Raw genomic sequence first — 27,380 nt, 5'->3', positions numbered from 1 at the left:
ACCCCTCCTTAATTGTGCTACTTTAGTAGTATCAGTTTAATGTTCGTCAGCCGCAGGCTTGACTCCATCTGACCGCATTACAGCTGCAGAACTGCAATCATATACCCTTCCTCCCCCCCCCCCCCCCCCCCCCCTTTCATCAGTAGGAGCCAAGCGCAAGGACAACTGAGATATCCACTCCCTCCTTTGGGAACATCCCGGGACGAAGGACAGATTTCTTCCTGGGTGGGGCTGGGACAGCAAGCCAAGAAGAGGATGCACAAGGCGCCCTGATAGAAGCAAAGGAGCTTCAGACTGCAGCACTGGATTGCATCCCTCTGCCGAGCTGAAAACTCCTTGCCCCCCAGCCAACCACACATTTCTCTACCCGCGCGCACCTCTGCCCTGCCCAGCACCCACCAAGTCCCTGCCAGAAAAGGGGAACATCCTACTGTCGAACAGGGGGCAACAGGTGCTGCGGCACAGCAAGGGCAAAGAGGCACTCCTGGCAAAACCTGTTGAAGAGAGGAGCAGGGAAAGCGAAGAGCCAGCGTAGCGGACTGCGGGGGCAGCTCTCTCCGGCACAGCCACGCCTGTTCGCATCCCTGAACCGTTACATCCATCAGCAGTCTGTAAACACCCAGCGACAGCAGCTTCCCTTCCCTTCTACAATCAGCTCACGGCCATCCTGAGCGCTCAATCCCATCACCTCCACATCCACCCACCCCCTCCACCTTTCATGAATAAACAAAAACATAAAATGACAAACCCCAGCTCTGTAGAATACAATAAACAATTCGACCGCAAAGCCGTTGACGGGGTAGAATGGGGAGCCGGGCGCGCGCCGTCCCTAGGGGCTCACGCGAAGCTTCGGCCGCAGCACAACAATCTGCGGCGGTGTCTGCCGAGCCCCACCTCCCCTCTTCCCTCTTCTCCGCCCGCCGGCAGCCAACGGAGCCAGGGAGGACTAACGACAGCACTGGCGCCCACCTGCGCTCCCACATGCGCCGTGAAGGAGGGGACGCACCTACCTCTAGCAGCAACAGCAGTAGCGTCGCCAGGCTGGGCTGGTGCAGTCCTGGGGGCTCGCTCTACAGTGTGGAACTGGACTCGGTGCTGACGCAGCGCAGGGAGTGACAGTAAAAAAAAAAAAAAAATGCGCAGCCTGCGCCTCTCTCTCCTCCAACCTCAGCAACAGCTGCTGCACTGATTCACCGCGAAGGGAGGGGCCTCGAGGGGAGGGAGAAGAGCTAAAACGACGCGCTCACGCAGGCCTCCACCTTCTTCTCTCCTCCTACTACTCCCCGGCTCACCCCGAGCTTATCTGATGAGCGCGAGCGAAGCTGCTGCACGCTTTTCGTCATCGTACTCTGCTGTTCTCGCGCAGCAGAGGCCGGGTAACGGTAGGACGTGTAAATTAACTCTGGAAGTAGGATGGTGCGCTCTTTGGTAAGGGGAATGGAGAGAGCGGGGGCGGGCAGCAACAGCAGCAGACGACTGAATTTCTCAGTGGAAAGGAATAGCGAATAAGCGAAGGCCTCAACGAATTCCCAGCTTCAGTCTATGGTCGTGCTGCGGGTCTTACCCTGGGGAACCACTGGAATGTTGTCGGCACGTATTTAATGTTTTCTTAGTGAAGAGCTTGTGTTTCTTCCGTTCCCACAGACATCTGTCACATGTCGTGGTCGGACGGCGCTCTTCAAACGCTATTAAACCGTCGAAAAAGGAAATTCTTGTTTTCTACGTTATCTTTTTGAGAGGTAGCAATAAATGATGGCTTCTGTTATTATTGTGGGAAAAATTTAGTTTTTTAAAAAATGGTGGCATTCCAAAAGATTTGTGAACGCACAGCTGGACATACCTGCTGCAAGGGCTATTCTTTCATACTGTATGTAGTAGGGACAGCGAAAAAGATTGGCTTGGTAGAACTTCTGACCACAACGTATGATTAGAAGCAAAGCTCTTCTTACAAGATGCCGCAGACGAGAACACAGCAAACATCTGTCTGGTTACTGTAATGCAATTTGTGGCTAGGACAACAGTAGTTAGAAGTGGAAAATACACGCCCCACTGGATTGATAAAGAAACAGGAGCTAGAAAAAAAAAAGAAGAATAAATTAGTCGCACGAAGAAAAGATGAAGCCATACAGTTCATAAAGGCCGTGCACATAGAACCGTACAAAATCATTCTATTATCGTGAAAAAGGTGAGGGAGAGCTGCATCATGGCAGCAAATGGAAGAAACATTGCATACAAGTAATGTTAAAGATTAAAGCTTGAGAAGAATTAGTACTTGGATTTAATTACCTTTCCAAACCCAAATTCAAGGTACAGTTACATCAGCTATAATAGCTATTTCCCTGTCCTGGCAGAGCTTTGTATTCCAGAAGTCTCTCAGTTTTACAAGACAAAAAATATATATATAGTCCAGTGGGAAGAACAGAAGAATAAAAAGGTAATCATAGCAAGCCTTTATTAACCAATGAAAATACAAAGGAATGAAGAAGACCTGACTATACTGCGAAGACTTGTTCTCTCCTGTTTTTTGTTGTAACTTAACAAGAGAAGCCTTTCCCTGTATAGAACTTAGTCCATTATATGCCTGATATGCACATATACAAAAATGTCAGCAATATGCTAATAAGTTGCAGAGGTGCAAACAAACCACACAAATTTTTAAAAACAGCAAAAAACGTAGTATTAAGATAAAGATACATAAAAAAAATTTTTTAAAGAAGTATTAAGATAATGAATTAAAATACATCTAAACCAATTTATTGAAGAACATATATGCAAAATTTTTAAAACATCATTGTAAAGAAAAAATGCATCTCATGATCTACAAGTAAATAGACAGGTGTGTGTGTAATCAACCAAACTTGTGTCAAACTTTAAAATTCTGATCACTAGAACTGAGCCAGATGCAAAAAATTATGTAATATCTCGTGTTCCCTTCCATATACTTTGGGTGTGTCACCCAGTGGTACATCCCAGGAGTGTTAAGACAGCCATCATTACGAATGTAAATACCTGATGGATATAATGATCACTTGGTAACTCTACTTTCCTGGTGCAAAGTGGCAGACTTCACACATCACATAAGTGGAATTTTAGGTAGTACTCGGGGGGGGAGCAGACTGTTATGGTATATGTGGGTACAACAACATAGGTATAGGAGGGCAATTCTGGAAGTTAAATGTAGCACATTAATACAAATAAACACTTTAAATTGTATATGAATACTAGAAGTCTCAAAAATAACTGGACTATTAGACTGTATAGAGTGCAAAAACAAGCAAATCACCATAAATAAAGTTTCATAAAAAGTCCAATTTAGTCACCACTAAAATCATAAATAAATAGTTAAAAGCCCGACATGGCCGTGTTTCGTTCTTTCAAAGGGCTGTGTCGGGCTTGAAATTGCAACCGAGTGGTGCAATGAAAAATTCACCTACTGGACTTGATGCTGATTTTTGTGATGTTTGTGAGCCCTTGGCCCAGAGGTGGCCGCGTGAGAATCACCCAACCACCTCTAGGTAGACTGAGTCCCCTCAGAACTAAGAGTGCTCCCAAGAACTGGACCGGACCACAGGTGGAGATTAACTGAGGCAGCTTTATTAGCAGCAAGAAACAGGGCTAAAAGGGTAGCCAAATGGCACAGAAAGGAAAACAGGTAGCCTAGCTATACAGTCTAACCTAGCTGAAGCAAGGCAAACATAAAGCATAAAATCAAACATATAAACGGCGAGTGACCGACTCACTCGCAAATGCGCAGTAGAGACTTCCCTCTCTGTCCTGCCCCCGCGTTAATACGTGATGACGAGGGCGGGACAGAGAGGGAAACTGCGCCGCCGAGGTTGATACCGCACCCGCCCACCCGAGGTCACCGCTACCATTACCCCCCCCCCCCCCCCACACACACACACACACCCGGCCCGGGCCCTCTCTCCGCTACTAAACTTACACATCCATTCGCCGGAACGCAGCATGCACATCAGCTGAGCTGCCATCGGCCTTCCTTCCCTGCCTGTGTCCTGCCCTCGCTGACGTTACGTCACAGGAGGGCGGGACACAGGCAGAGAAGGAAGGGCCGACGGCAGCTCAGCTGATGTGCGTGCTGCGTTCCGGCGAATGGATGTGTAAGTTTAGTAGCCGGAGAGAGAGAGGGCCCGGGCCGGGTGGAGGGATGGCGGCGACTCCGGGGGGGGGGGGGGAACGGTAGCGGTGGCGACCTCGCGGGGAGGGAGGGGGAAGGAAGGAAAACCCCAATACCAGCCCATTTTTACGGGCTCAACTGCTAGTATGGTAAAGTAGAACAGCCTAGCTGTATAGGGAAATTAAACATAAATAGCCTAGCTGCGCATCTCAATGCAAAGCATAAAGTATACAGTAAAGGTAAAGTAGAACAGCATAGCTGTATGGGGAAATCAAACACAAGCAGCCTAGCTGCACATCTCAATACTAGCAGATCAATGCAAACATATGGCATAGTAACATAGTAGATGACGGCAGAAAAAGACCTGCACGGTCCATCCAGTCTGCCCAACAAGATAAATTCATATGTGCTACTTTTTATTTGTACCTGTCCTCTTCAGGGCACAGACCATATAAGTCTGGCCAGCACTATCCCCGCCTCCCAACCACCAGCCCCGCCTCTCACCACCAGCTCTGGCACAGACTGTATAAGTCTGCCCAGCACTACCCCGCCTCCCAACTACCAGTCATACAGTAGAATACAATAGACTAAGCAAAAGGGCCTGCCCTAGCGAGACAAAGACAAACAGGCAATACTTGCCTGAAAGAGGTAACACCGCTAATGGTTAAGAAAAGGGTTCATTCTGTCAGTACACTCAGATGAGCCATGGAACAACCGCAGCAAGCTCCCTCAAAACCAGAGTGGAGAAGAAGCAAAACAAAGAGAAAAGAGAGAATCTCTTGAGGACCTGCACCGCAGGTGGAGACAACAGCAGGTCACTCCGCTCACAGAGGACTAGGAATGTTACCTAAGACAAGCAAACAGTCACTGAGGCACCTGAGCCGGATGCTCCCAAGGCAAGCAAGATAAAGCAACAAAGCCCAAGCCGACACTCCCAAGGCAAGCAAGGTGAAGAAGCCAAACCTGAGCCGATGCTCCCAAGGCAGAAGACTCAACAACCCTGCCCAGCACCCAAGGCCCAGGATCAGCCCACATGGACCCCTCCGCGTTCAAACACCGCTTCCTCATCCAGAGATACCTCGAGACGTGGCCTCAGCCGCAGCACTCCCAATCATCCAGCCCACACAGTCCCAAACATAGCACAAAAACCACTCGCTGCATACAGCGACTAAGGACTCACTGTGGGCAACTGGAATCTCAACCGAGGCAGGGGAAGGCAGCAGACTTCACTGGACCCAAGCAAAGGTGAAAGCTGTAAGCAGAGCTTTACTCCTCAGGACCACCAAGCTAGAAAGCAGGCTTCACAGGAACACAGCATTAGGTGAAAGCTGTAGGCCAAGCTTTACTCCTCGGGACTCCCTGGCTTGGAAGCAGACTTTCACTGGAACACAGCATAAGGTGAAAGCTGTAGGCCAAGCTTTACTCCTCGGGACTCCCTGGCTTGGAAGCAGACTTCCACTGGAACACAGCGTAAGGAGAAAACTGTAGGCCAAGCTTTACTCCTCTGTACTCCCTGGCTTGGAAGCAGACTTCCACTGGAACACATTATAAGGAGAAAGCTGTAGGCCAAGCTTTACTCCTCTGTACTCCCTGGCTTGGAAGCAGACTTCCACTGGAACACATTATAAGGAGAAAGCTGGAGGCCAAGCTTCAGACCACAGCCTTGCAAAGAACCAGAAGTTGGAACTAGCAGGGCCCAGGCAGGCCTGGGCCCCATCAAGGATAATTGCCAGAACACTGAGTGAGCACTCTCAGAAGCCAGCTTAAGAAGTGCACAGTGCTGATGACATCACCAGCTTGGCCTCTAGCACTCTACAGTGACCCCACAGGTCACTGACTGGAACTGCAGGTAATTATAGAAGGTTTAGAAGGAGGAACATGGCACTGATTAGTGCCCTGACAAGCAAGGCACAGACATCGCCAACGACGACCTTGACACTTTTCAGGAGAGAAACTGTTTTAAGTTCAGTAGGTAGAATTTTTTTGACTGCACCACTGGACTGCGATTTCAAGCCCCTGATGCAGCCCTTTGATAGGGCCGAACATGGCCATGTTGGGCTTTTAATTATTAATTTATTTATGATTTTTAGTGATGACTAAATTGGACTTTTTATGAAACTTTATTTATGGCGATTTGCTTCTTTCTGCTCTCTGTGCTGGCTTTTGTAAGTAGCCTGCTTGCTTGTTTTCTTTGTATTAGACTGTATGACAGTAAATGAAAATGTAGACATAAGCATCTCAGAAACCTGGGGGAAAGGGAATAATCAATGCAACATTTACATTGGATCAAAGTGGTGGAGGCATGACACTATTAAGGATGACCTAGTGTCCAACCGGATAGAAGTTCTACAGGAAACAAATGTAATGTGGAATCTTTGGATAGATAATTTGTGTGTGATGGATGTAATATCAGTAGAGATATACTGCTATCCACACAGACAGGATAAAGCAACAGACAGGGAAATGCTTTAAAAAAAAAAAAGGAATCTTAACAAATTGATAACAAAAGATAACAAAATAAAATGTTTCATCTGAACCTGCTAGGGTAAAGAATCTAGATGCCATAAGTGACTGCTTCATGGAGCAGTTGTTCCTGTAACCAGTAGAAGAGGGAGCTACTTTAGATCTAATCTTTGCTGGAATACAAGATCTAGCAGAAGAGGTAAAAGTGGTGGGGCCACTTGGCAAAATTACAGAACTCAGAATGCTCAAATGGAAAATTGCTGCTGTAGAAGCTACAACATGGAAACACTTTTAAAACAAATAGGAAGTAATATTTTTAGCTCAGAGAATAGTTAAGCTCTGGAACTCTTTGCCGGAGGATGTAGTAACAGTAGTTAGCATATCTGGGTTTAAAAAAAGGTTTGGATAAGTTCCTGGAGAAAAGTCCTGTTATGATTTTACTGAGACAGGCAGGGGAATGACTGGGACTCGCTTCTGCATTAAAAACTGGTTAAAAGATAGAAAACAGAGAGTAGGGTTGAATGGTCAGTATTCTCAATGGAGAAGGGTAGTTAGTGGGGTTCCCTAGGGGTCTGTGCTGGGCCCGCTGCTTTTTTACTTATTTATAAATGACCTAGAGATGGGAGTAACTAGTGAGGTAATTAAATTTGCTGATGACACAAAGTTATTCAAATTCATTAAATCGCGGGAAGATTGTGAAAAATTACAAGAAGACCTTATGAGACTGGGAGACTGGGTGTCTAAATGGCAGATTGTGTTTAATGTGAGCAAGTGCAAAGTGATGCATGTGGGAAAGAGGAACCCGAATTATAGCTATGTCATGCAAGGTTCCATGTTAGGAGTTACAGACCAAGAAAGGGATCTAGGTGTCGTCATTGATGATACGTTGAAACCTTCAGCTCAGTGTGTTGCTGTGGCCAAGAAAGCAAATAGAATGTTAGGTATTATTAGGAAAGGAATGGAAAAGAAAAATGAGGATGTTATAATCCCTTTGTATTGCTCCATGGTGTGACTGCATCTCGAATATTGTGTTCAATTCTGGTCGCCGCATCTCAAAAAAGATATAGTGGAATTAGAAAAGGTGCAGAGAACGGTGACAAAAATTATAAAGGGGATGGGACAACTTCCTTATGAGGAAAGGTTAAAGCAGCTAGGGCTCTTCAGCTTGGAGAAAAGGCGGCTGAGGGGAGATATGATAGAGGTCTATAAAATAATGAGTGGAGTTGAACGGGTAGATGTGAAGCATCTGTTTACGCTTTCCTAAAACACTAGGACTAGGGGGCATACGATGAAGCTACAATATAGTAAATTTAAAATGAATCTGAGAAAATTTTTCTTCACTCAACGTGTAATTAAACTCTGGAATTCGTTGCCAGAGAATGTGGTAAAGACGGTTAGCTTAGCGGAGTTTAAAAAAGGTTTGGATGGCTTCCTAAAGAAAAAGTCCATAGACCATTATTAAATGGACTTGGAGAAAATCCACTATTTTTGGGATAAGCAGTATAGAATGTTTTGTACTTCTTTGGGATCTTGCCAGGTATTTGTGACCTGGATTGGCCTTTGTTGGAAACAGGATGCTGGACTTGATGGACCTTTGGTCTTTCCCAGTATGCAATACTTATGTACTTATGATTGGCCTGTCGGGGATTGAGCTGATGTCTAAGGCAGCAGACAGACGTTAGACCTTATTTAAACCTACCTTTCCTACAGTGGACACTCTAGCGTTATCTCTTCCAGCTGTGAGCTCTCGTTCTGCTTAGCCTGTGCTCATGGCACAGAGTGTATTCTCTGTAGTTTGCTTGCCCTTCCCCTTGTCTGTAGTTTCTGTGTGTACTGGTTGTAGCTAACGTTTTCCTTGATTACTTCACTGCAGTGAAGCCGGTTCTGTTGTCTGTCCTCTGCCTTGCTTCTCTCTTCCTGGCTGTGATGTTGACTTGTCAGTTCCTTCTTTGTTTGTTTAGTCTTCCCTCTAGCCTGCTTTAACCCTTTGTGTGCAGTGTTTGGTATTTGGCTCTTGTGAGCCCTGCTTCTTTTAGCAGCCTTTCTCTGTATCTGTTTTAACTTGGTTGTGTTCAGTGTTTGGTATTTGGCTTTTGTGAGCCCTGCCTCTTTAAGCAGCCTTTCTCTGTAGTCTGCTTTAACCCTTTCTGTTCTCTTGTGTGCACAGCTTTTTCCCTGTCTTTGTATTTGAAGGCAGTCCTTCCCTGTGATCTGTTTTTACTCTTAGTGTTCTATGTTTGTTATTTGGCTCCGGGGAGCCTGGTTCCCTTTCCTGGTTTATTTAGTTAAAAGCTGCCTTCTCTTCTGTCTGTGTTTTCCTTGGCGGACATTTCTGTGGAGCTTTACTCCTTTGGGTTCTCTCCCTACATCCCTCCCCAGGAATTCCGTTCACTGGGTAAATCTCTCTTATCTGCACCTTCTCCTGAGCTGGTCCGTCAAGCTCCATCTCTGGTCGTCTTCAAATCTAAGCTAAAAGCCCACCTTTTTGATGCTGCTTTTAACTGCTAACTCTTGTTCACTTGTTCGGAACCCTTATTTTATCATCCTGACTTTAATATTCCCTTATCTGTTGTTTGTCCTGTTTGTCCTAATTAGAGTGTAAGCTCTGTCGAGCAGGGACTGTCTCTTCATGTTCAAGTGTACAGCGCTGCGTACGTCTAGTAGCGCTATAGAAATTATAAGTAGTAGTAGTAGGATTCCGCAAGTCTAGTAGTGTCCTGCTCTGACCCTGCCTTTCCTTTTTACCCCTGTGGGTACTACCTAGAACTACCTGGGTTCTGTGTAGCCCTTGTTTGTATTCTCTCGCTCTGGTTGTTTGTATCTGCCAGTTTGGTCTGACGTCTTCCCCTTTGTGTCTGTGCCCGGCGCTGTGTGCGCCACCCCTTCTGGGACCTCTTGTGGTTCTTTTCCCTTCCCTAGTGAATGATTGGGTTCCAGTTCGGCCTTGCAGCCCATACGCCTGGACTCTGTACAAGTGGGTTCTCGATCAGCCTTTCGGCCCGAATGAGTAGTCTATTTCCCCTTTTTGGTGGTGCTTGCTGATTCCCTTGAGTGGGAACCAGATTTGACATGGCCAGTAGGGAGCTATTAGAATCATGGTCCCCTGGTCTTGATGCAGTTTGAGAAGAGTTTTCCTTATGAGAGGTAGTGGGGGAAAAGGCATATAGAAGGTCTGTTCCCCAGTGGAGCAGCATCTGGGGCTGTACAGTTGGGAGCATATATTCTGGAACAAAAGCAGGGAAGCTTGTTGTTCTGAGAAGTAAAGAGATCTATTGCTGGGGTTCCCCACTGTTGGAATATTTGATGAACTACAAAGGTGCTGAGAGACAATTCATGAGGTTGACGTAGTCTGCTTGGTTTGTCTGCTACAGCATTCTGTTTGCCGGTTAGGTAAACCACTCTTATAGAGATATTTCGAAAAGCTGCCCATGCCAAATTTGGATTGCTCATTGACAGAGGTGATAAGAACCTGATCCTCCCTGTTCAGGTAATACATCACTATCTTGTCCATGCAAACAAATATTACCTAACTGAGGATATGGTCCTGGAAGGTTTCGAGAGTGTTCCAAACAGCTCACAATTCCAGGAGGTTGAAATGTAAAATTTTATAAAAAGCCATCTGCCCCCGGTGCTGAATGAAGTTTTAATGTTTTTATCGCCTCTTGGACCTCTTTTACTTGAATTGGCTCATTGAGAATCCAAATCATGTCTGGAGTCAGTCGAGGCAGATCTAAGTTATCTAACAGTTCTGTTGCCTTTGTAGTGTCATTTTTCTCGTGCGAGGCATAGAGTGTCTGAAAATGGGACTGAAACACCTGCACTATCTGACACTGTGCTTGGTAAGTGCCCCAGAGGGATCTCATAATGTCATTACAGCCCATGATCCACCCAGTGTGTGGACTACGTTCACCAAGAGCTTCCCCGCCTTATTGCCAAATTTATATAGCTTATATTTCTGGTATACCGCACCTCGTTGAGTATGTTCATGTATTAAGCTGTTTAGTGCTATCTGGGTTGACAGTAAGGTTGTTTTATTGGTCGAGGTGAGAGTTTGTGTATAATTCCTATGGGCCTTCTGGAGTTGACATTCTAAGAGTACAATACTCGCTGTTAACTTCCGTCTACATGCGCTAGTGTATTCTGTTATGTCCCCTCAAAGTACTGCTTTAGCTGCATCCCAAAAAAGATGGGGATCTTCCCTATGTTGAGAATTGTTTTCACATACTCTTCCCATTTCTTATATAGGTAGGCCCTAAAGTTGGTGTTGTGAAAGAGGTACTCTAGAAAACACCACTCTGGGTATGATTGATAGTGAGAGGGGGGTCTCTAAATCTGTTCACTGGGGTATGGTCTGAAATTGCTTTGACTCCCATTGTCGAGGACCGTACCGCTCCAAATAAAACTTGGGATATAAAGATGTAATCCAGGCACGTGAGGGTGCCATGTGCTTGTGATCTGTGTGTGAAGTCTAATTCCTGGGGATGCAATGAGCGCCAAACATCAATTAAACCCATAGCAGTGGCAAAAGAAGGTGGCACACCCTGCCTGCTCCCACCTCGCTCCTGGGAGGCCTGGAGTCCACCATTGGGTCCATCACTAAATTCATGTCCCCAACCATTATAAGAGATTTGCCTAGGTAACATGCACTTTAGCAAATTAGGATAGAATTTTGGATCAAATGGGGTAGGCCTATACACCCCCAATATATATATCTCTCTGCTCTGTATCCACATCTTGAGTAATAAACATCTTCCCCCTGGGTCCGCATAGTGCACATCTGTCTTGCAGTACTGTTTATGAATATATAACATTTTGCTTCTCACCTCTCCCTCATTCAGAAAGTTATAATTAACAACAAATAATACATTTTTGTCAAATTGTTTTCTGTTAACACCTGGCTGTTCAATAATAAACTTATGTCAATCATTTATGACCAAAATCTCATCTTACTCTTACTGTTGTTGTTGCCCAATGCTCTGTAACCTTTCTGAGAATTGCATGACATAAAATTTGGAAGTTCATGAAGCCAGAAGCAGTAACACTGATGAATGTAGAGGAAGAAATCTCCTAGTTGCAAAATTCCAGAGGACACAGAAGTTTTGTCTAAAGGAATATGGTACATTTGGCCCGACTTGCAAGTCACTGCCGTTTAATGGAAAAGCCACTAGTTGCAACCTTTGATTTATTATAAAACCAAAAATTCTTGGTGTAGTTACTAGCAGCATCACACCAGCTTCTCAGTGAGTGTATTGTGCAGCATCAATATGAGACTTGGATAATTTTTAGGGCACTCCTGTCTAGGGAGAATACCTCCAAATAACACTTTGGTGTTTTTAATTTGTTCTGTTACCAAAGCGAGAGCATTGGCATAACAATGTATTTTGAAAAGAAGTAATATAGTAAGTGACGGCAGATAAAGACCTGAATGGTCCATCCAGTCTGCCTAAAAGTCACATTCATTATCAATTCATGATTAAATCAACAATGAGCATGATTATAAGTACATAAGTATTGCCACATTGGGACAGACCAAAGGTCCATCAAGCCCAGCATCCTGTTTCCAATAGTGGCCAATCCAGGTCACAAGTACATGGCAAGATTCCAAAAAAGTTCAATACATTTTATGCTGCTTATCCCAGAAATAAGCAGTGGATTTTCCCCAAGTCCTTTATCATTTTCGTCACCCTTCTCTTTACCTTTTTTAATTCCACTGTATCTTTTTTGAGATACGGTGACCAGAATTGAACACAGTATTCGAGGTGGGGTCGCACCATGAACCGATACTAAGGCATTATAATGTCCTCACTTTTGTTTTCCTTTCCTTTCCTAATAATACCTAATGTAACCCCACCCTCCAGAATAGAAGTATACCTTACAATACCTCAGAAATTACCTCAGGTATACCTTATTAGAACGTGGGAATAAGGTTAAAATATTAAACTAACCACTCCTTCTCAATTCTAAATTGGAAGGGGAAAATTAATCTAAAAGTTAAGAAATTCAGACAAGTAAATGAGTTCATTAACAAAGTCAAATAAAATTTATTTTACCACCGTATATATATATTTCTATTAACATAACATTCTTAACGTGCTAAACCCTTTCCTCTATTTCTTTTACAGGTTACCACCTCCCAAGCAACTAGAACTCTTCCCAGAACTTTCAGATAAGTATTATATTGAGTAACATCAACTTATATTTAAACAAAATTCTATTCATCAAATTGTGTTTAAAATAACTCTGTTTTCAAGAAATTATACTTTGTGGATATTTTTCTTTCAGGTTCTCCCGGACGTGTGCAGGTAAGTATAATGTCTGTGATTATCCTACTTCTCACCCCTAGTCTTTGATAAATCTTTCCTCAAATGTAGGTAGTGTACAGACAAGATGGCCGCCGAGTGTGCCTGCTAGCAGCCACCATTTACTACTGCTCTCTGATTTCCTTACGATGCCGAAGCGAAGGGGCAAGTCCGCCTCCAGTGCTCCACAGCGATCGGCTCCTACTTCGCATGACATCCGCTCTTTTCTTCAGACGTCAGCAGTCCCATCTACTGCAGTGCTCGGAGTGCTGGGAGGTAGCCCGCTGATACACGCCGGTGCGAATGGAGGCACGGCGGCGTCTCCAGGGCTAGAGCTCACGCTCAGCCCCGACACAAGGGACCCACCCCCTCAGCCGTTGGGCTGTAGCACCCCGTCAGAGTCGACTTCGAATCAGTCCCCCAGAAGGGGAGAGACTGGTTTCAATCGGGAGGCAGATCATCCTCTGACCGGAGGGCAGGAAGCCTTGATGGCTACACCGAATATTACAACTAACTCGGTGGGGAATTCAGCAAACTTGAGCCCGGTAGGACCACCATTTTCTTCTTTTGATATACACAAGCCAGCAGAAGTTACTCTAGACTCTTTGTGGACTCTGATTGTAGATCTAGGGAAATCAATTACCCCACAAATAAATAGATTAAACCAGGAAATGTTAAAACAAGAGGAAAAAATAAACAACATGGACTTAAAAATTGTGAAACTGGAACAGACACAAGAACAAAAAGATTTGGACATGAAAAGGTTGCTTACCCAACAGGAGGTCATGATTAAAGATTTGACATCATTAAGAAGGAAAACTGAATTGCTTGAGAACAATATTAGGAGTAATAATTTACGTCTGATAAATTTTCCCAGACAAACTGTTATATCTCCTAGGGAAATGTTAAAAAAATATATAATGGAAATTTTAGGTGTAGGGGAGGATTTAATTCCTCCTTTCTCCCAAGTGTATTATCTTCCAGTTAAAGGTGATCAAAAAATAACAGGCCAAGAACAACTATTAAATGTCACTGATTTATTGGAATCATCAGACAATGAGAATGTAATTCCATCAACATTAATAATTACAGTGGCATTGGCACCTGACAAACAGTGGTTAATGTCTATGTATTTTAAGAATAAAGATAAATCATTTCTTGGTCAGAAAATACAAATGTTTCCCGACATCTCCAGAGAGACACAAAAGCGTAGGAAATCTTTTCTTTTAATGAAACCAGCAGTAACACAACTGGGTGCAACATTTTACTTGCGATATCCTTGCAAATGTGTGGTGAGATACCAGGCAAACAAGTATGTGTTTTTTGATCCAACACAGCTGACAATATTCCTTACCTCAAGGCAAAATAGAGGTATTTAAACATTCTGTCCCGTTAAGTATGTGAAACACTGTGTAATGATGGCTGCTATCATTTAGTGCTCTATCTTTGAAAATTTATGTTTATAAATAATTCCATTTCTTTAAATCTTGTCTCATAAAGTGGACTTGAGCAAGAAATTTCAAATAAGTATCTGTTTGTTATATTTTCTTTGAAATGATTGAAATGTATTGCTTTTCAAACAAGTATTTTGCTTGATTATAAATGTATAAATTTCTATAAATAAAAAAAAAAAAAAAAATGTAGGTAGTGTAGAATCAAAGGATACTTTCTTTAACTCTCTTCTTCTTCTTCTATTCTCCTCTTTCTTTATGTTGGTTCTTCGTTGGCCAGCATGAACTTGATATCAGGTCAGGCTAACTTGAACTTGATTGAAGGTCCGCTCAATCGCTCCGCACACCTACTACTCTACCTCAACAAACTCAAAGGAGGAGAACCTATTCCCTATGCATAAGCTCAAAAATTTTATAAATATTATTTCCTATTTACTAGCTACCCCAAGTAAATAAAAATATAATTATGAATCCCTATACTTTAACCCACCCTCAAAAGATTTGTGGACAGAATTATATAAAACTTCAATTTATATTGTAATCTAATTTTTAAACTTATACCTGTTAACAGCTTTCAGGCATTAAAAATTTAATTCAGAGGTTTCTTAACTTTCTCTGAATTTTTTAAACAGCACACCTTTTTTTTATATATATAGGTTCCAACTCAATTTCCTTAAAAACAAGTAATGTCTGTATTTTTCTTCTTCACTAATGAAGATCAGCCCCCTTAAATATTTAGGCACTGATTCAGCTGTCCAAGGTAACCACTCAGCGCTTCAGTTCTTATCTGAACAGATAGAGTGAATTTTTAAGTTCACATCAGTTTACAATAAAAATAAATATTTTATCTAGTTAGAACCTTCTCACAACTGAGTTATAGTGTACTGTAAAAGTTTAAACACAGTGGACTACCTCCAGCTTAGACACACACTCAAACCCCTCGGAGCCAAAATCAACTGCGGGCTCTTAGTAATTAACTATCACCACTCCACACATACACACTCTCAACCAAGTCACCTAACTCAGTTTTTCCTCAAATTTAAATGATTTAGTTAACTTTCCTGAGAGAGACAGAGGCATATTTTCAAAGCACTTTGGGAGGCTAAGTTCCATAGGTTTCTATGGAACTTTGGGAGGCTAAGTGCTTTGAAAATGAGCCTCACAGTCAACTACGTCCTCTCAGTAACTGAATACCCACCCAACTGCCTAACAGTAGCATTTAGAACACTGACCATGTCATACACACGGCATGAGCCCAGCAGTGGCATCAGCTCAAACAAGCCACCCTTTTTTTTACTTTAAATTAGAGCATCACAGTTTATACAAAAGTAAATAATAACAGCATTTAGTAATAATATAACTTTTGTACCTTTAATTTGCAGTCAGTATCCCAAAAATCATCCATCTCCTCTCCGCACGAGCTCGCATGCAGTCCTGTCATGAGCCAGCATCGGCTCCTGTGATCAGCTGTTTCCCCCAACGCCTCCACAGCGCGTGCCATCTGCTTGCCCGCTCGCCATAATTAAATAAAACAAAAACACTGGAGAAGTGCACCGGAGCACTTCTCCACTACAACTCTGTCCCACGCCAGGTTCTCTCCTTACCAAAAGCCGGCTCTGCTCATTTAATATGAGCCGACTTCTTTAAGAATAAAGATTCCCTGGCCCCGGCGTCTCACATGCGTCTGATGTCGATGTCAAATGCTTGCACCTGGCCAATCGGAGCCTCAGTTTCCCCCAGGCTTCCCCTCCTTTATGGCTCCGCCCCGCAGCAGCGTTGTCACTCCCCCTGCATCGCCGTGCAGTCGATTCAAGGCCCCCATAGGCGTAGTTTGACTGTTTTATTTGGGGGGGCAAGGGATGGGGCGGAGCATATTAGCATATTCATTTGCATATATACATATGCAAATGATATGCTAATATGGAGGAAGGAAGGGAAAAAGAGCTGGCTTTTTTGGGGGGAATAACCATAATGAATATGTATGAGATATCAAGCCAGCTCTTCCTCCCTTCCTTCCTTCCTTCTTTCCTCCTTACCCAGCACTCCCTCTTCATCTCCAGTAGTATTTCCCGCCCCCCTTTCCCATACCATACCAGTGTTGACCTTAGAAATGCATAGGCTCTATATGTAAATCCTTCAAGAGGTAGTGTGTCGTGATTTAGGCTCTACACCCTTTCTGATGTTTTGGTGCCACCTCAGTAAGGCCAACACACAATCTCTCCACTGCAAAATGCTATACACAAACTTGTACAAAAACACACTCATATTCTTACTAAACCATAACAGCACTAATTCCAAGGACAGACTCAGCATGCAGCAATACCAGAAAAATTGATCCTTACATGCAAAATATCACAGATGCACATTTCCAAAAGCTGACATATTCCAATTAATAAATTCTGAATAAAATACTTTTTTCTACCTTTGTTGTCTCATCATTTAGTTTTTCTATTCGCTTTGGTCCCAGTGTCTTCTGTTTTATGCAGTGCCTTCTTTATGCAGTAGCCCTGTCTCTACCCTTCCTTGAGTTTCAGTATCTGCCCTCAACGTGTCCCTCACCCCAATCTTCATCCTGTTATTCCTGTGTTTTTTGTTAATTCTGCCCTCTTCCAGCACCCTCTCTTTCTATTTCCTCCTTTCTATACAGCACCCTCTCTCCCTATTTTCACTCCTCTGACTAGTATATTCTCTTTCTCTCACCCTCTTCTATCCAGCATCCCTCCATGTCCCCTTCCCTTCCATGTCAGCTTCTCCATTATATCATTATTTCTCCTATGTCCAGCATATCCCCTCTTTGTCCCCATCCCCATACAATGTCTAGCACACCCCCCCCCCCCATCATTTTCTTACCTCCCCATTTCCAGCATCTCCCCTGTCTTCTTACTCACCCTATGTCCATCATCTTCCAATATCCCTTTTTCCCTCCCAGCATTGTCCCTGTATGCCCTTATCCCCTCTCTGTCCAGCATTGTCCCTTTGTGTACCTGTCTCTATGCTCCCTCAATGACCACAATCTCGCTTCTCTGTCTCCCTGACACTCTCTTTTCTCTTCCCTTCCTCCTACCATCCATTCTCCCTTCTTCCCTCCTACCAGCTAATCCACATCTAACAATCCCTTCTCCCCCCCCCCCCCAATCCATCACCTCTTCCTCTCTGTTCATCATCCCCCCCCCCAAAAAAAATATCCAGCACAGCAGACCTGCACCTCTCTCCCTCCATCCTGTAGATCCTCCTTCTGCCCTCCATTCACCCCTACCCACATCACCTCGCTCCTCCCAAAGGTGCAGCTGAACAGTACCTCCATTTTTCTCCTTTTCTCACCCCCCCATCCCGGTTCCAGCGTCTCTCCTTTTTCCTTCCTCCTCACTCACTTGCATTGATCGCTGCCGGTAGCGGCACTGCAGCCAGCCAGCAATAACAGCAGTCTGCCTCAGCCTTCCCTGCTACATGTCCCGCCTCCTCTGGTACAACTTCCTGTTCCGCATAGGCGGGACGTGTGGCAGGGAAGGCCGAGGCAGACTGTTGTAATCGCTGCAGCGCCGCTACCAACGGCCCCTGGTACCGAAGTTGAAGCGGCGAACGGGCGGCCGGCAGTAGTAAAAGCAGCAAGTAGCAGACAGGCTCGACTCCGCTTTCCTGCTCTCTCTGCGTCCCGCCTTCCTCTGATGTCATTTCCTTTCGGGCGGGACGCAGAGAGAGCAGGAAAGCGGAGTCGAGCCTGTCTGCTGCTTGCTGCTTTTACTACTGCTGGCCACCCGTTCGCCGCTGCGGGTCGTCGTCGTTTGGGGGGGGCAAAGCCCCCCCCTCGCCCCCCCAGTCTACGCCTATGAAGGCCCCCCAAACACCCTGAAGCACACAGCAATCCAGCATCTCTCCTCCCCGCCATGACTCCGCCCCTCCACAGAATCACTCTGTTCCGGTGCCAGCACCAATGCCGGCCACCGCTGGCGCCAGGCTCCTCCCAACGTCCCCTACTCTAAAAGAACATGCCTCTTCTACAAGCGCGACCAAAACTTCCCCCGCTTCCGTTCTTCAGCGCTGCTGCTGCCCTGCAGCGCCAGAAAACCTTCCCGGACCTCCAAACACTGCTGCAGCCTAAAAACTACTTCCCCTCCACCCTTAACCCCCTAGGAGGATCTTACCACCAACCCCGCTTCCAACCCGGGCCTTGGTAAGTTTTAACCCCTTAGGGGTTACACTAATATTCTATTTGCTTTCTTTTCCACCGCATCACACTGATCAAAGGGTTTCTACGTATCATCAACAACGACACCGAAATCCCTTTCTTGGTCAGTGACTCCTAAAGTAGAACCTTGCATGGTCTTTCTGGAACATAAACTGTAGAAGTCTGCCCGGCTCTGTCCTTGTTTCAACTACTGGAGTTGGTCAATGCCCACTCCAGCCTATCCGAATCGGTCTTGTCTTTTGCAAGACACAAACTGTAAAAGTTTGCTCATTATTGTCATGTTCCAAATTACCGGAGTTTCCGTCAGTCCTCTCCAGTCTATAATAAACCAGATTGCCATATGCGAGACCCAGACCGTACAAGCCTACCCAGCACCAGCCCAGCCAGAGTTGCCATCTAAGCACCATTTGACTGCAAACACATATGCAACCATTTACGTTTTGTTTTTTATACCATTCATTTTCTACTTAGAGATCCTCTGTGTTCATCCCACGCCTTTTTGAATTCCACCACTGTTTTTCCCTTCACACCTCCCTCAGGAGGGCATTCCAGGCATCAACCACCCTCTCTGTGAAAAAGAATTTCCTGACAATACTCCTAAGTCTACCACCCCTCTAATGTCCTCTAGTTTTACCGTTTTCCCTTCTCTGGAAAATATCTGTTTCTATATTAATACCTTTCAAGTATTTAAAAATGTCTGAATCATATCTCCCCTGTCCCTCCTCTCTAGGGTATACATACTCGGGTCTTCCAGTCTCTTTTCATAGTCTTTTGGTGCAAGCTCTATATCATATTTGTCGCCTTCCTCTGGACCGCTTCTAGTTTTTTTTTTTACAGCCTTAGCGAGATACAGCCTCCAAACTGAACACAATACTCCAGGTGGAGCCTCACCAGTGACTTGTATAGGGGCATCAACACCTCCTTTCTTCTGCTGGTTACTACGACTTTCTCTGGAAAGGCGTGCAAGAGCGCCAGTCCCACTGCAAGAGGTTTATGGAATTCCACAACCTTGTTAAAAGTCTAATTTAATAAAACAGTGAATGTAGTTTATCTGCCTCACTGAGTACCTATTGGTCGCTCCTTTTTTTCATAACTACACTGATGATTGAGACAATGCACTGCAAATTATTTCTGTTGGTATGTTGTTTGGTTTACTTATTTTCCCTTCCTCTGATCTTTCATCTCCTGGAATTTAGATTTTAGATGAAAACTTCTCACAACTGCTTATTGTGCTTGGTAAGGGCTCAACTAGCATCATGCTTTTATACTAACTATGCAAAAGAAAAACACTTTTGCACTAGCTGCAACCCAAACATTTCATAGAAAGAGGGAGTGGGGATAAGAAACCAGCTATGTTTAGAATATTGAATAAGGAGTAATTAACCAACTAGTGTAAGACATTCTCCCCCGGAGTCTATATCGTGGCAAGATTTCTGCGTTGAAATCAAAGCATATTTCATAACAATGCGCATAAGCTAATTGGTTAACAAGCTAATCGGCATTGATAATTGGGTGTTAACAACCAATCAGCACTATTTGGTGTTAGAATTTACACACACTAGTTGCTAAGTGTATTATTCTGTAATGTGGTGCAGGAAGTTGCATAGTTTAAAAGGGGGCGTGGAATGGGTGGGTCGTGGACATATCTAAAATCTATGTGCATTGTTATTGAGTACACCTGCTCTGCGCCTAATTTAGGCATCGGGATTTACACCAGTTTTTTCTTGGCATAATTGGTGATGACTAAATTTAGTCACATGGACCAGCACTTGGTATATTCTATAAACCGTGTGGAAATATAGGCTTATTCTATAAAACACGCCTAAATTAAGGTGTGCTTTATAGAATACTAGTAAAAAAGGCCCGTTTCTGACACAAATGAAACAGGCACTAGCAAGGTTTTCCTCGGCTCCCCTGCAGCCACCCATGTCCAGCGACCCTCCTCTCCCCCTGCAGCCACCCATGCCCAGCGACCCTCCTCTCCCCCTGTGCCCACTGCAGCCACCCATGTCCAGCGAACCTCCTCTCTCCCCTGCACCCCCTCCAGCCACCCATGTCCAGCGACCCTCCTCTGGACATGGATCAGCTGTGAGGCATGGTTTCCCCCCCCCCCCCCCCAGGTTCTGAAGTTGACATCATAATGGCTATGGTGATGTCAGCCTGATCTACGGAGCCTAGCAGACCAACTCGGAATGAGCCACGGTCCCAGGCAAGTCAGAACGTTGGAGGTGAGAATTATTATATAGGATGCTTAAATGAATTTAACTTCAGTGTCAAATTTTTAGACGTGATATATAGAATCTAGTTCTCTATCCCTAATTCATACGTTTTAAGATAAGCCTTGTTATCAAGGTGGACGTTTGTGCATCAAATCAGTTGCTTATGAATTTGATTCCTTGTAGATATTTAACGTATGGAAGTGTGCTCTATTGTTCAGAACAATACACTTTTCTGGAAACGTTTGTCAAACAAGAACCCTTGTGCATACAAATCATGCATGCAGCACTGTTTTGATAGAAAATGGTTTTCTCCTGGTTAAGGTGTATTCTGAGAGACTTGCCTGGAGTTAAAGTGACATCTGACACTATCATACAGTAAAACCTCAAGATCAGCCAAACCTAAACTGAGGACTTACAAAAATGTACTCTCCAAAGCTATTTGTTGGACTAGTCAAGCAAAAAGTCACGTTATGTTATAAAAATCCACAGCTCAGAGAATGTGAAAACCTAGTAACATTCCTTTTATTTATACCAGTCTGGCCTTCATTCAGGATTATAACATACTTCATTATAGATAATCCTCACTATTCCCTTTTTGATGAAGAATGAATTTCCTGACATCAACAACATCTGGAACTGGGTGGGGAAAGCTCAGTTGACATTTTCCTGCCTTGATGTCATCTCAGACTTAGGGCAAGAGACCAAAAATATTTGTCCATACTGCAGCCACCACACTTTTAAATATGTTTTAAAACATTTACGCTTCCATGGGAAGCAATGGAGCAAAAGGAAGAATAAAATAAGATTGGATAAAGTTATTTCTAAACGGAATAAATATTGTCATAATTAGATGTATGTAATAGACTCCTGTCTTGCTCTACAGGGTGAGGCAAAAATAAAAGTAATCCCCTAGAGTTTTTGTTGTTTTCTCAGCAACCGCTTGGAATTTCAGTGTGAAATTTTACAGTTTTATTTGTTGTTGCTATCTATGTTTATGTGCTGAGAGGAATAGATTGCCTTTCAACCTGGTAAAGCTACAGAATTTTTAGTGTGACCACCCATGATTTTCATACATGCATTGAACAGCCATCTGTTAAGTGGCGCATGCATAGGGCAGTAGAGTAGCTATGGGGGACCTTGGGGGCCCATGCCCTCATTTCAGCTCCAGGCCCCCCCCCCCCAACCCTGGTGGCCAGTCAAGTGCCTGTGTTTTCAGCACTACTGGCTGCCATCCCACTCACTGCACCACTTCTTCACCGCTATCCACCCACTTCCTGCACTGCTGTCCTTCAATTTTACGGGCCATCGGCAGCATCAGTGAGGTAAACACACTGCCTTCGGTGGCCCGGATGTTTTTATCTAGTAAAGGGCCACCAAAACAGATACCATGTTATGAGAATCAGATGCTTAACAATCAGACTTACTATTTCTAACTGCAATTTAAAAAAAAACATTCATTAGGTTGAGACCTGGGAGCATTTAAGATCTTTTTTTTTTTTCCTGTGTCTACATCAAAAGAAAAAGATGGCATGTGGGAACTTGCCCCTTTTGTTTTGTGGAATGCAGTGGTTATTATAAAAATACACTTGCCTTTTTTATTACTACTGTTTCACAGAGAAGTATTGAATAATGAAGTAGAGGCTTCTTTCATTCAGAAGCTCTGTCCAGAGGCAGTCTAAATGTGCCAACATTGTCCAGTTCAGCACACTATTAGCTGCCAAGTTCATACAAAGTTAATTATGTTCAATGGAAAATAAATCTGTTGGCTCAGGCTGCTTTCTATGTGAATATTCCATCACTGTTTCATTATTGCTACCAAGTATTACACTTAAGGGCATTTGCTTCAAACTTTGTTTTAATTTGTTTATCCAATCCTTACATGCACGTCATTTTGCTTTTTAAACCCAATGGTGAATCCTAAGTGTGGTTGAACAATTAGGTATAAATTGTGTTGTTTCTGACTTTACTTGTTTTGGACTGCTTTGGGTGCTACTGATCTGTATGTCTGCTGTCTAGAATTTTGGAAGATGGAAATGAGAAAATAAAAATTAAGTTTTAGATGTGTAGAAGTTGTTGTTTACTTTTGCAGTGTGTGTATGGATGCCTGTTCTGGTGTGTACATATCTATGTATATATGGCTATGATTTCTGAACATGCGGCATCATTAAAGGGACAGACTTTTAAATGCCAAGTTGGGTATATATGCTAATCTCAACTTTGTTAAATGTTTCAGACATATCCATCTATTTGCTTCCTTGATATAATTGAATTCTATTATTCTGTCTCGCTATATTTTCAAATGTAAGCCACATTGAACCTGAGCTTGCTTGTGATAATGTAGGATATAAATGTAAAAAAATAATAATTTTAAAAAATCCTTTATCCATCTTTTAAAAGACTGCCTATCCAGCAAGTTTGGTCCATTGAAGACTAATTCAAAATAACCTGTTCCTTAGCTGGACTCTAGTATTACCATATTGAAAATGTGACAATACCATGCTTGTTTGGTTATGTTCCATTGATAAGTTGGCTGTAGTCAGTGGGGCTCATAAACCCTTAATGACCAACGTTCCCATATGGTGGCTTAAGGGAACATTGGGCACTAATGGGTTAAAGCACTTAAAGTGCCATACGTTACTATTGTAACTTTGTAAGTCTGTTCTTTGAAAATACAGCTTATTATTGTCCCACAAGTTTTAACTTTTCATGGGTATCCAGATAATTTATTTGTGGGGGGGGGGGGGGGGGTAGAAAGTGATCTAGTATTTTGCTCCCTATAGTAGATAATCCCTTTTTATTTCTCCTGTGCTGTACTTCTTACAGAGAATGTAATTTCTCAGTGTTTCTTTTTCTAATTTTGGTCCTTTATTCTGTAATTGCTGAAGATTGGTCTGTGATCTGTGGGTGACCAAGGTGAGAGATTCTGCTGGCATGTAATTTGGGCGTGGATCCATAGAAGTCTGACTTGTCTGGCTTTTCCAATAGGAAGCATATTGCAGTTCTGTACATCCACTGCTGCCTTTTTAAAGTTACAGTTACTGATATTTGTATGTTCAGAATTGGTGCTGTTAAGTTTGCAACATAGGCTCCGAGAACCTTCTTTGCAGGATTTAGTGTTACTTCACAAAGTAATTTGGCTGACAATCCTTTGTTTGCCTGCTATTTTGTAAGGAGAAGGAGGTGTAAGGAACACTGTCAGAAACTCCAGGGACTTGAACTGATTGATGTCACTCCAGGGACTTGAACTGATGTCAGCTTCAGAAAGGAGAGAAAGTGGTAGAACCAGAGGAAGGAGCAAGAAGACTTATTTAATTAATACACCTTAATAAGGCATTTTATATTTCTTATAAAGTAAAGTTGAGGGATATGTGCCACTGCAGTAATTATTTTCTAGGATACTATGATGTGTGTTGAGAGGTTGACCAGGCTCAAATCTGTTATCTTGGTAAAGTTATGGGATAATGCAACTTCATTTAAAAATGCCAGTGTTTCCAAGGTTGATGCAGGACAAACTGTTTACTCTAAGGCGTTATTTAGGAGTATACCAAGCACTACTCACGCCTATATGCCTAATACCCTTCATGTTAACTCAAGCCTTTCCTCCAAAATGTCAGGTCTGGCAACACCCCAGGCATAAGGGAGTCACTAGCTGAGGGTGAATGCCATGCGCATGCCCAAAACAGGTGGAGGAGGAGGCTGCTAGAACTGCACAGCAGGAAACTGAACAGGCTAGGAAAAACTTTTGCTAGAACTGCATTGCAAGGCTGGCGTTTAGCTAGAGTGTAATAGAACTTGCTTTAATGCCCAGACAACCCCGAGTTGGACACACTTTCATCTGTTAAACATGGCTTTCATACACGGGTTTATTGTGCATGTATGAAAGCAGTGTGTAGCTTTTTTTCTAAACTACAATGTTGGCATGCATCAACAAAGTGGTTTTTGCCCCAAAAGACAAGTGCTCAATCAGCCACTTTGAAATAAATTAATACCTCCCTCTAGTTGAGTTTCTTTTCAAGGAGAAGGAGGGGTTAAAAGACACAAGAAAGGTACAAACAGGTATAAGAAGGGGTTAAAGCACAAGATAAAGGTACAGAATGCCTCTTCAGCTTCATTACCATCATGCTACGACAGCTCCTGACTTCTCGTTAAAATTTTCTCGTAAAAGGTAGGTGTTTCTTTATGTGCATCATTCGGCAATGGCTGTGCATCACTTGAAATGCACATTTATATACTAATTAGTTCATTATAATAATTTTGCATGTGATTTTTGTTGGCTGCTATTGGACAGAAAAGAGCCTGCAGAACCCCTTTGTGCATTTCTTGCTGAATTCTGTGCTTGCTAAACTGGCTTGAACCGGTCAGAATCGTAAGTTGCTGCCCTGGAAAGTTTTGTGCATCAGGGCCATAGTTGTGAAACAGGTCTAGATCAAAACGTCTAAATTTTAGCCCTGGACATTTTTGCTTTGTTCCATTATGGAAGAAAAACATCCAAGTTTTGGAACACCCAAATCCTGCCCCCTACATGCCCCCTGGTGATTTGCACACACTGCAGAGAGAAATGGCTCAAATCTGAATTTTGAAAATTGTAATTTGTACGTTTTACAGAGAAAAACGCCCAAATGCCACTTTATGCCATTTTTTAGACACTTTTCTCTTGAAAATGAGCCCCCTGTAGGCAGTGGTGTGCTGGTAAATTTTTAACAGGCTCTCTCCTCGCCCCCCCCCCCCCAAAAAAAAAAAAAATTTGCATAGCTGGCTATACCCGGGGGGGGGGGGGGGGGGGGATGGCGGCCAACACATTACTCTCTCCAGGAAAAAAAAACTAAATGATCCCAAGTTCCAATCTAATTCATGTTTAATATGGGATAAAATGTCATAAATAAGTAAATAAACATAAACTTTTAGCACCTGATTCTCAAAATGGACATATTCCAAACACTATAATGAAAATAAAATTATAGTAACTAAGTAAATGTACCTAGTTACTGAACTTAAGTAAAGTGTTTGTCACTTTTATTTGTAAAGAAGTACAGGATAATATTTATTACTTTTACTGAAGTAATAATGTCACCAGTTTTTACTACTTTTACTCAGTTACATCAGATGCTTGCAGTTCAAAGTAAAAAGCGGAAGCGAGATATAAATGATTCCTCAGTAAACCAAATGAAACAGCAAAACTGGGAACAGAATTTTGCTGTCACACCAACAGGAGATCATCTCATCATGAATTTTGTTGTTCAGTAAATATAGCTGATAAGAACAATGGAGTTGCCTGTGGTTGTTGAATTGGTTACTGATCTCCAGTTAAACAGAACAGTGATGAATTTAGTTATTTTAAAATGGAGATAAAGCTGAAGCTGGTTTCAATTCTTGGTGAACAGACATATGGTTCTACCCCAATAGACTTCTGGTCATCCCATGGAAAATTTTACATTGGGGTAACTGTCCACTGGATTGACAATCTTTGGAAAGGAAGTCTGAGCTGCTCTGATCTTCTCCGCTTAACAACTTTGTTTCCAGTACAATTGAGCACTATAGCTTCAGTTTATTGGTAAGACACACATATTCTTTTTATATTGGGATAGAATTAATAATCAACAGACGGCAGAGAAGACTCCTGATGCAGGCCAGTACGGCCGAAACACAGCTGTGTCGAGTTCCTTTCTCCCTGCTACAGTTTGGCTAATAAAGTTGATTCTTCATTTTTACATCCAAAGTGTTGTCTTTTTTATGTAATTTTTTGATTTTGATGGATTCATCTTTTAAATACATATTTTATTATTAATTTTAAATGTTGACGTTTTATATATATATATATATTTTTTTTTTTAATATTTTTTGTTTTTTGCTTTTGTTGGTCATCTTTGCTGTTTTGTTTCTTGTTCCTTTCAACCTCTTACACCAGCCATAGAGATAATGTAAATACTCGCTTCTAGGCTGCTAAAAAAAATGTGTAAATTATAGTATGCTATAATATGTGCACATATATGCCAGTACTCTAGTCATTTACAAATGTAACTTCTTGGTGCCTAAAAGTTGCCCCTTTTTTAATAGAATTACTTCAATGTGCTTCAGTATTGCGGTCTCTTGATAATCAGTGTGTATTATTGAGCAATAGAGAGCATTACTAAGCAAGAGTGCAAACTGTTGCACAACGGTATACAGGTTTAAATACTTAAAGGGCGTTAATATGCAAACTAATCTTTTTCAGAGACAGGGAAGTGGTAGAACTAAAGGTCATAAGTTGATTTTGCAGGGTGGGAGCCTTAGGAGCAATGTCAGGAAATACCTTTTCACAGAAAGGGCAGTGGATGCCTAGAATACCTTTCTGCGAGAGGTTGTGAAGACAGAAACATAATGGAATTCAATAATGTGTGGGATAAATACAGAGGAACCCTATGTAGAAAAAGAATGGAATCCAATTACAGTAAAATGTAAATAACCTCATAGCTGGAATAAGATTTGATGGCAGCTTCAGAGGTTGGGAAGTAAGATCAATGCTAGGCAGAGTTCTAGGTCTGGGTCCCGTAAATGGCAAAAACAGATCAGGGCAGAGGTTGGAGTGGGCTTCGACAGCAATCTGATATTTTGGAAGTAGGACCGATGCCAGCCAGACTTCTAAGGTCT

General features: G+C 43.0%; 2 protein-coding genes across 5 annotated transcripts in view; one reads left to right on the top strand and one right to left on the bottom strand.

The window, feature by feature from the left end:
• The window catches only part of SPTBN1 (spectrin beta, non-erythrocytic 1), a 547,674-nt gene extending 546,499 nt beyond the window's left edge, over positions 1-1,175 (bottom strand). Inside the window, exon 1 of the mRNA XM_030195847.1 lies at positions 1,011-1,175. The gene's annotated coding sequence lies outside the window, so the exon portion shown is untranslated. The remainder of the gene's footprint in view (positions 1-1,010) is intronic.
• A 104-nt stretch (positions 1,176-1,279) lies between these two features.
• LOC115464232 lies at positions 1,280-14,396 on the top strand. Of its 4 annotated transcripts, none has more exons than XM_030194625.1 (2): positions 1,280-1,382; positions 12,721-14,396. In XM_030194625.1, the coding sequence occupies exon 2, from the start codon at positions 13,047-13,049 to the stop codon at positions 14,274-14,276; it is 1,230 nt and encodes a 409-aa protein (XP_030050485.1). In that variant the 5' UTR covers positions 1,280-1,382; positions 12,721-13,046; the 3' UTR covers positions 14,277-14,396. The 4 variants fall into 4 exon arrangements, with proteins under 4 accessions (XP_030050485.1, XP_030050486.1, XP_030050488.1 ...); XM_030194626.1 differs by having other exon boundaries at positions 1,280-1,428; XM_030194628.1 differs by lacking the exon at positions 1,280-1,382 and adding an exon at positions 1,691-1,739.
• Positions 14,397-27,380: the final 12,984 nt, after the last annotated feature.

The sequence above is a fragment of the Microcaecilia unicolor genome, chromosome 3, assembly GCF_901765095.1.
Source record: "Microcaecilia unicolor chromosome 3, aMicUni1.1, whole genome shotgun sequence".
Lineage (NCBI taxonomy): Eukaryota > Metazoa > Chordata > Amphibia > Gymnophiona > Siphonopidae > Microcaecilia > Microcaecilia unicolor.
The sequence above is the reverse complement of the archived record's forward strand: the minus strand, read 5'-3'. Positions and strand labels throughout refer to the sequence as shown.

Coding starts and splice junctions, on each gene's coding strand:
- LOC115464232 (XM_030194625.1), top strand. CDS start 13,047: ATGCCGAAGCGAAGGGGCAAGTCCGCCTCCAGTGCTCCACAGCGATCG.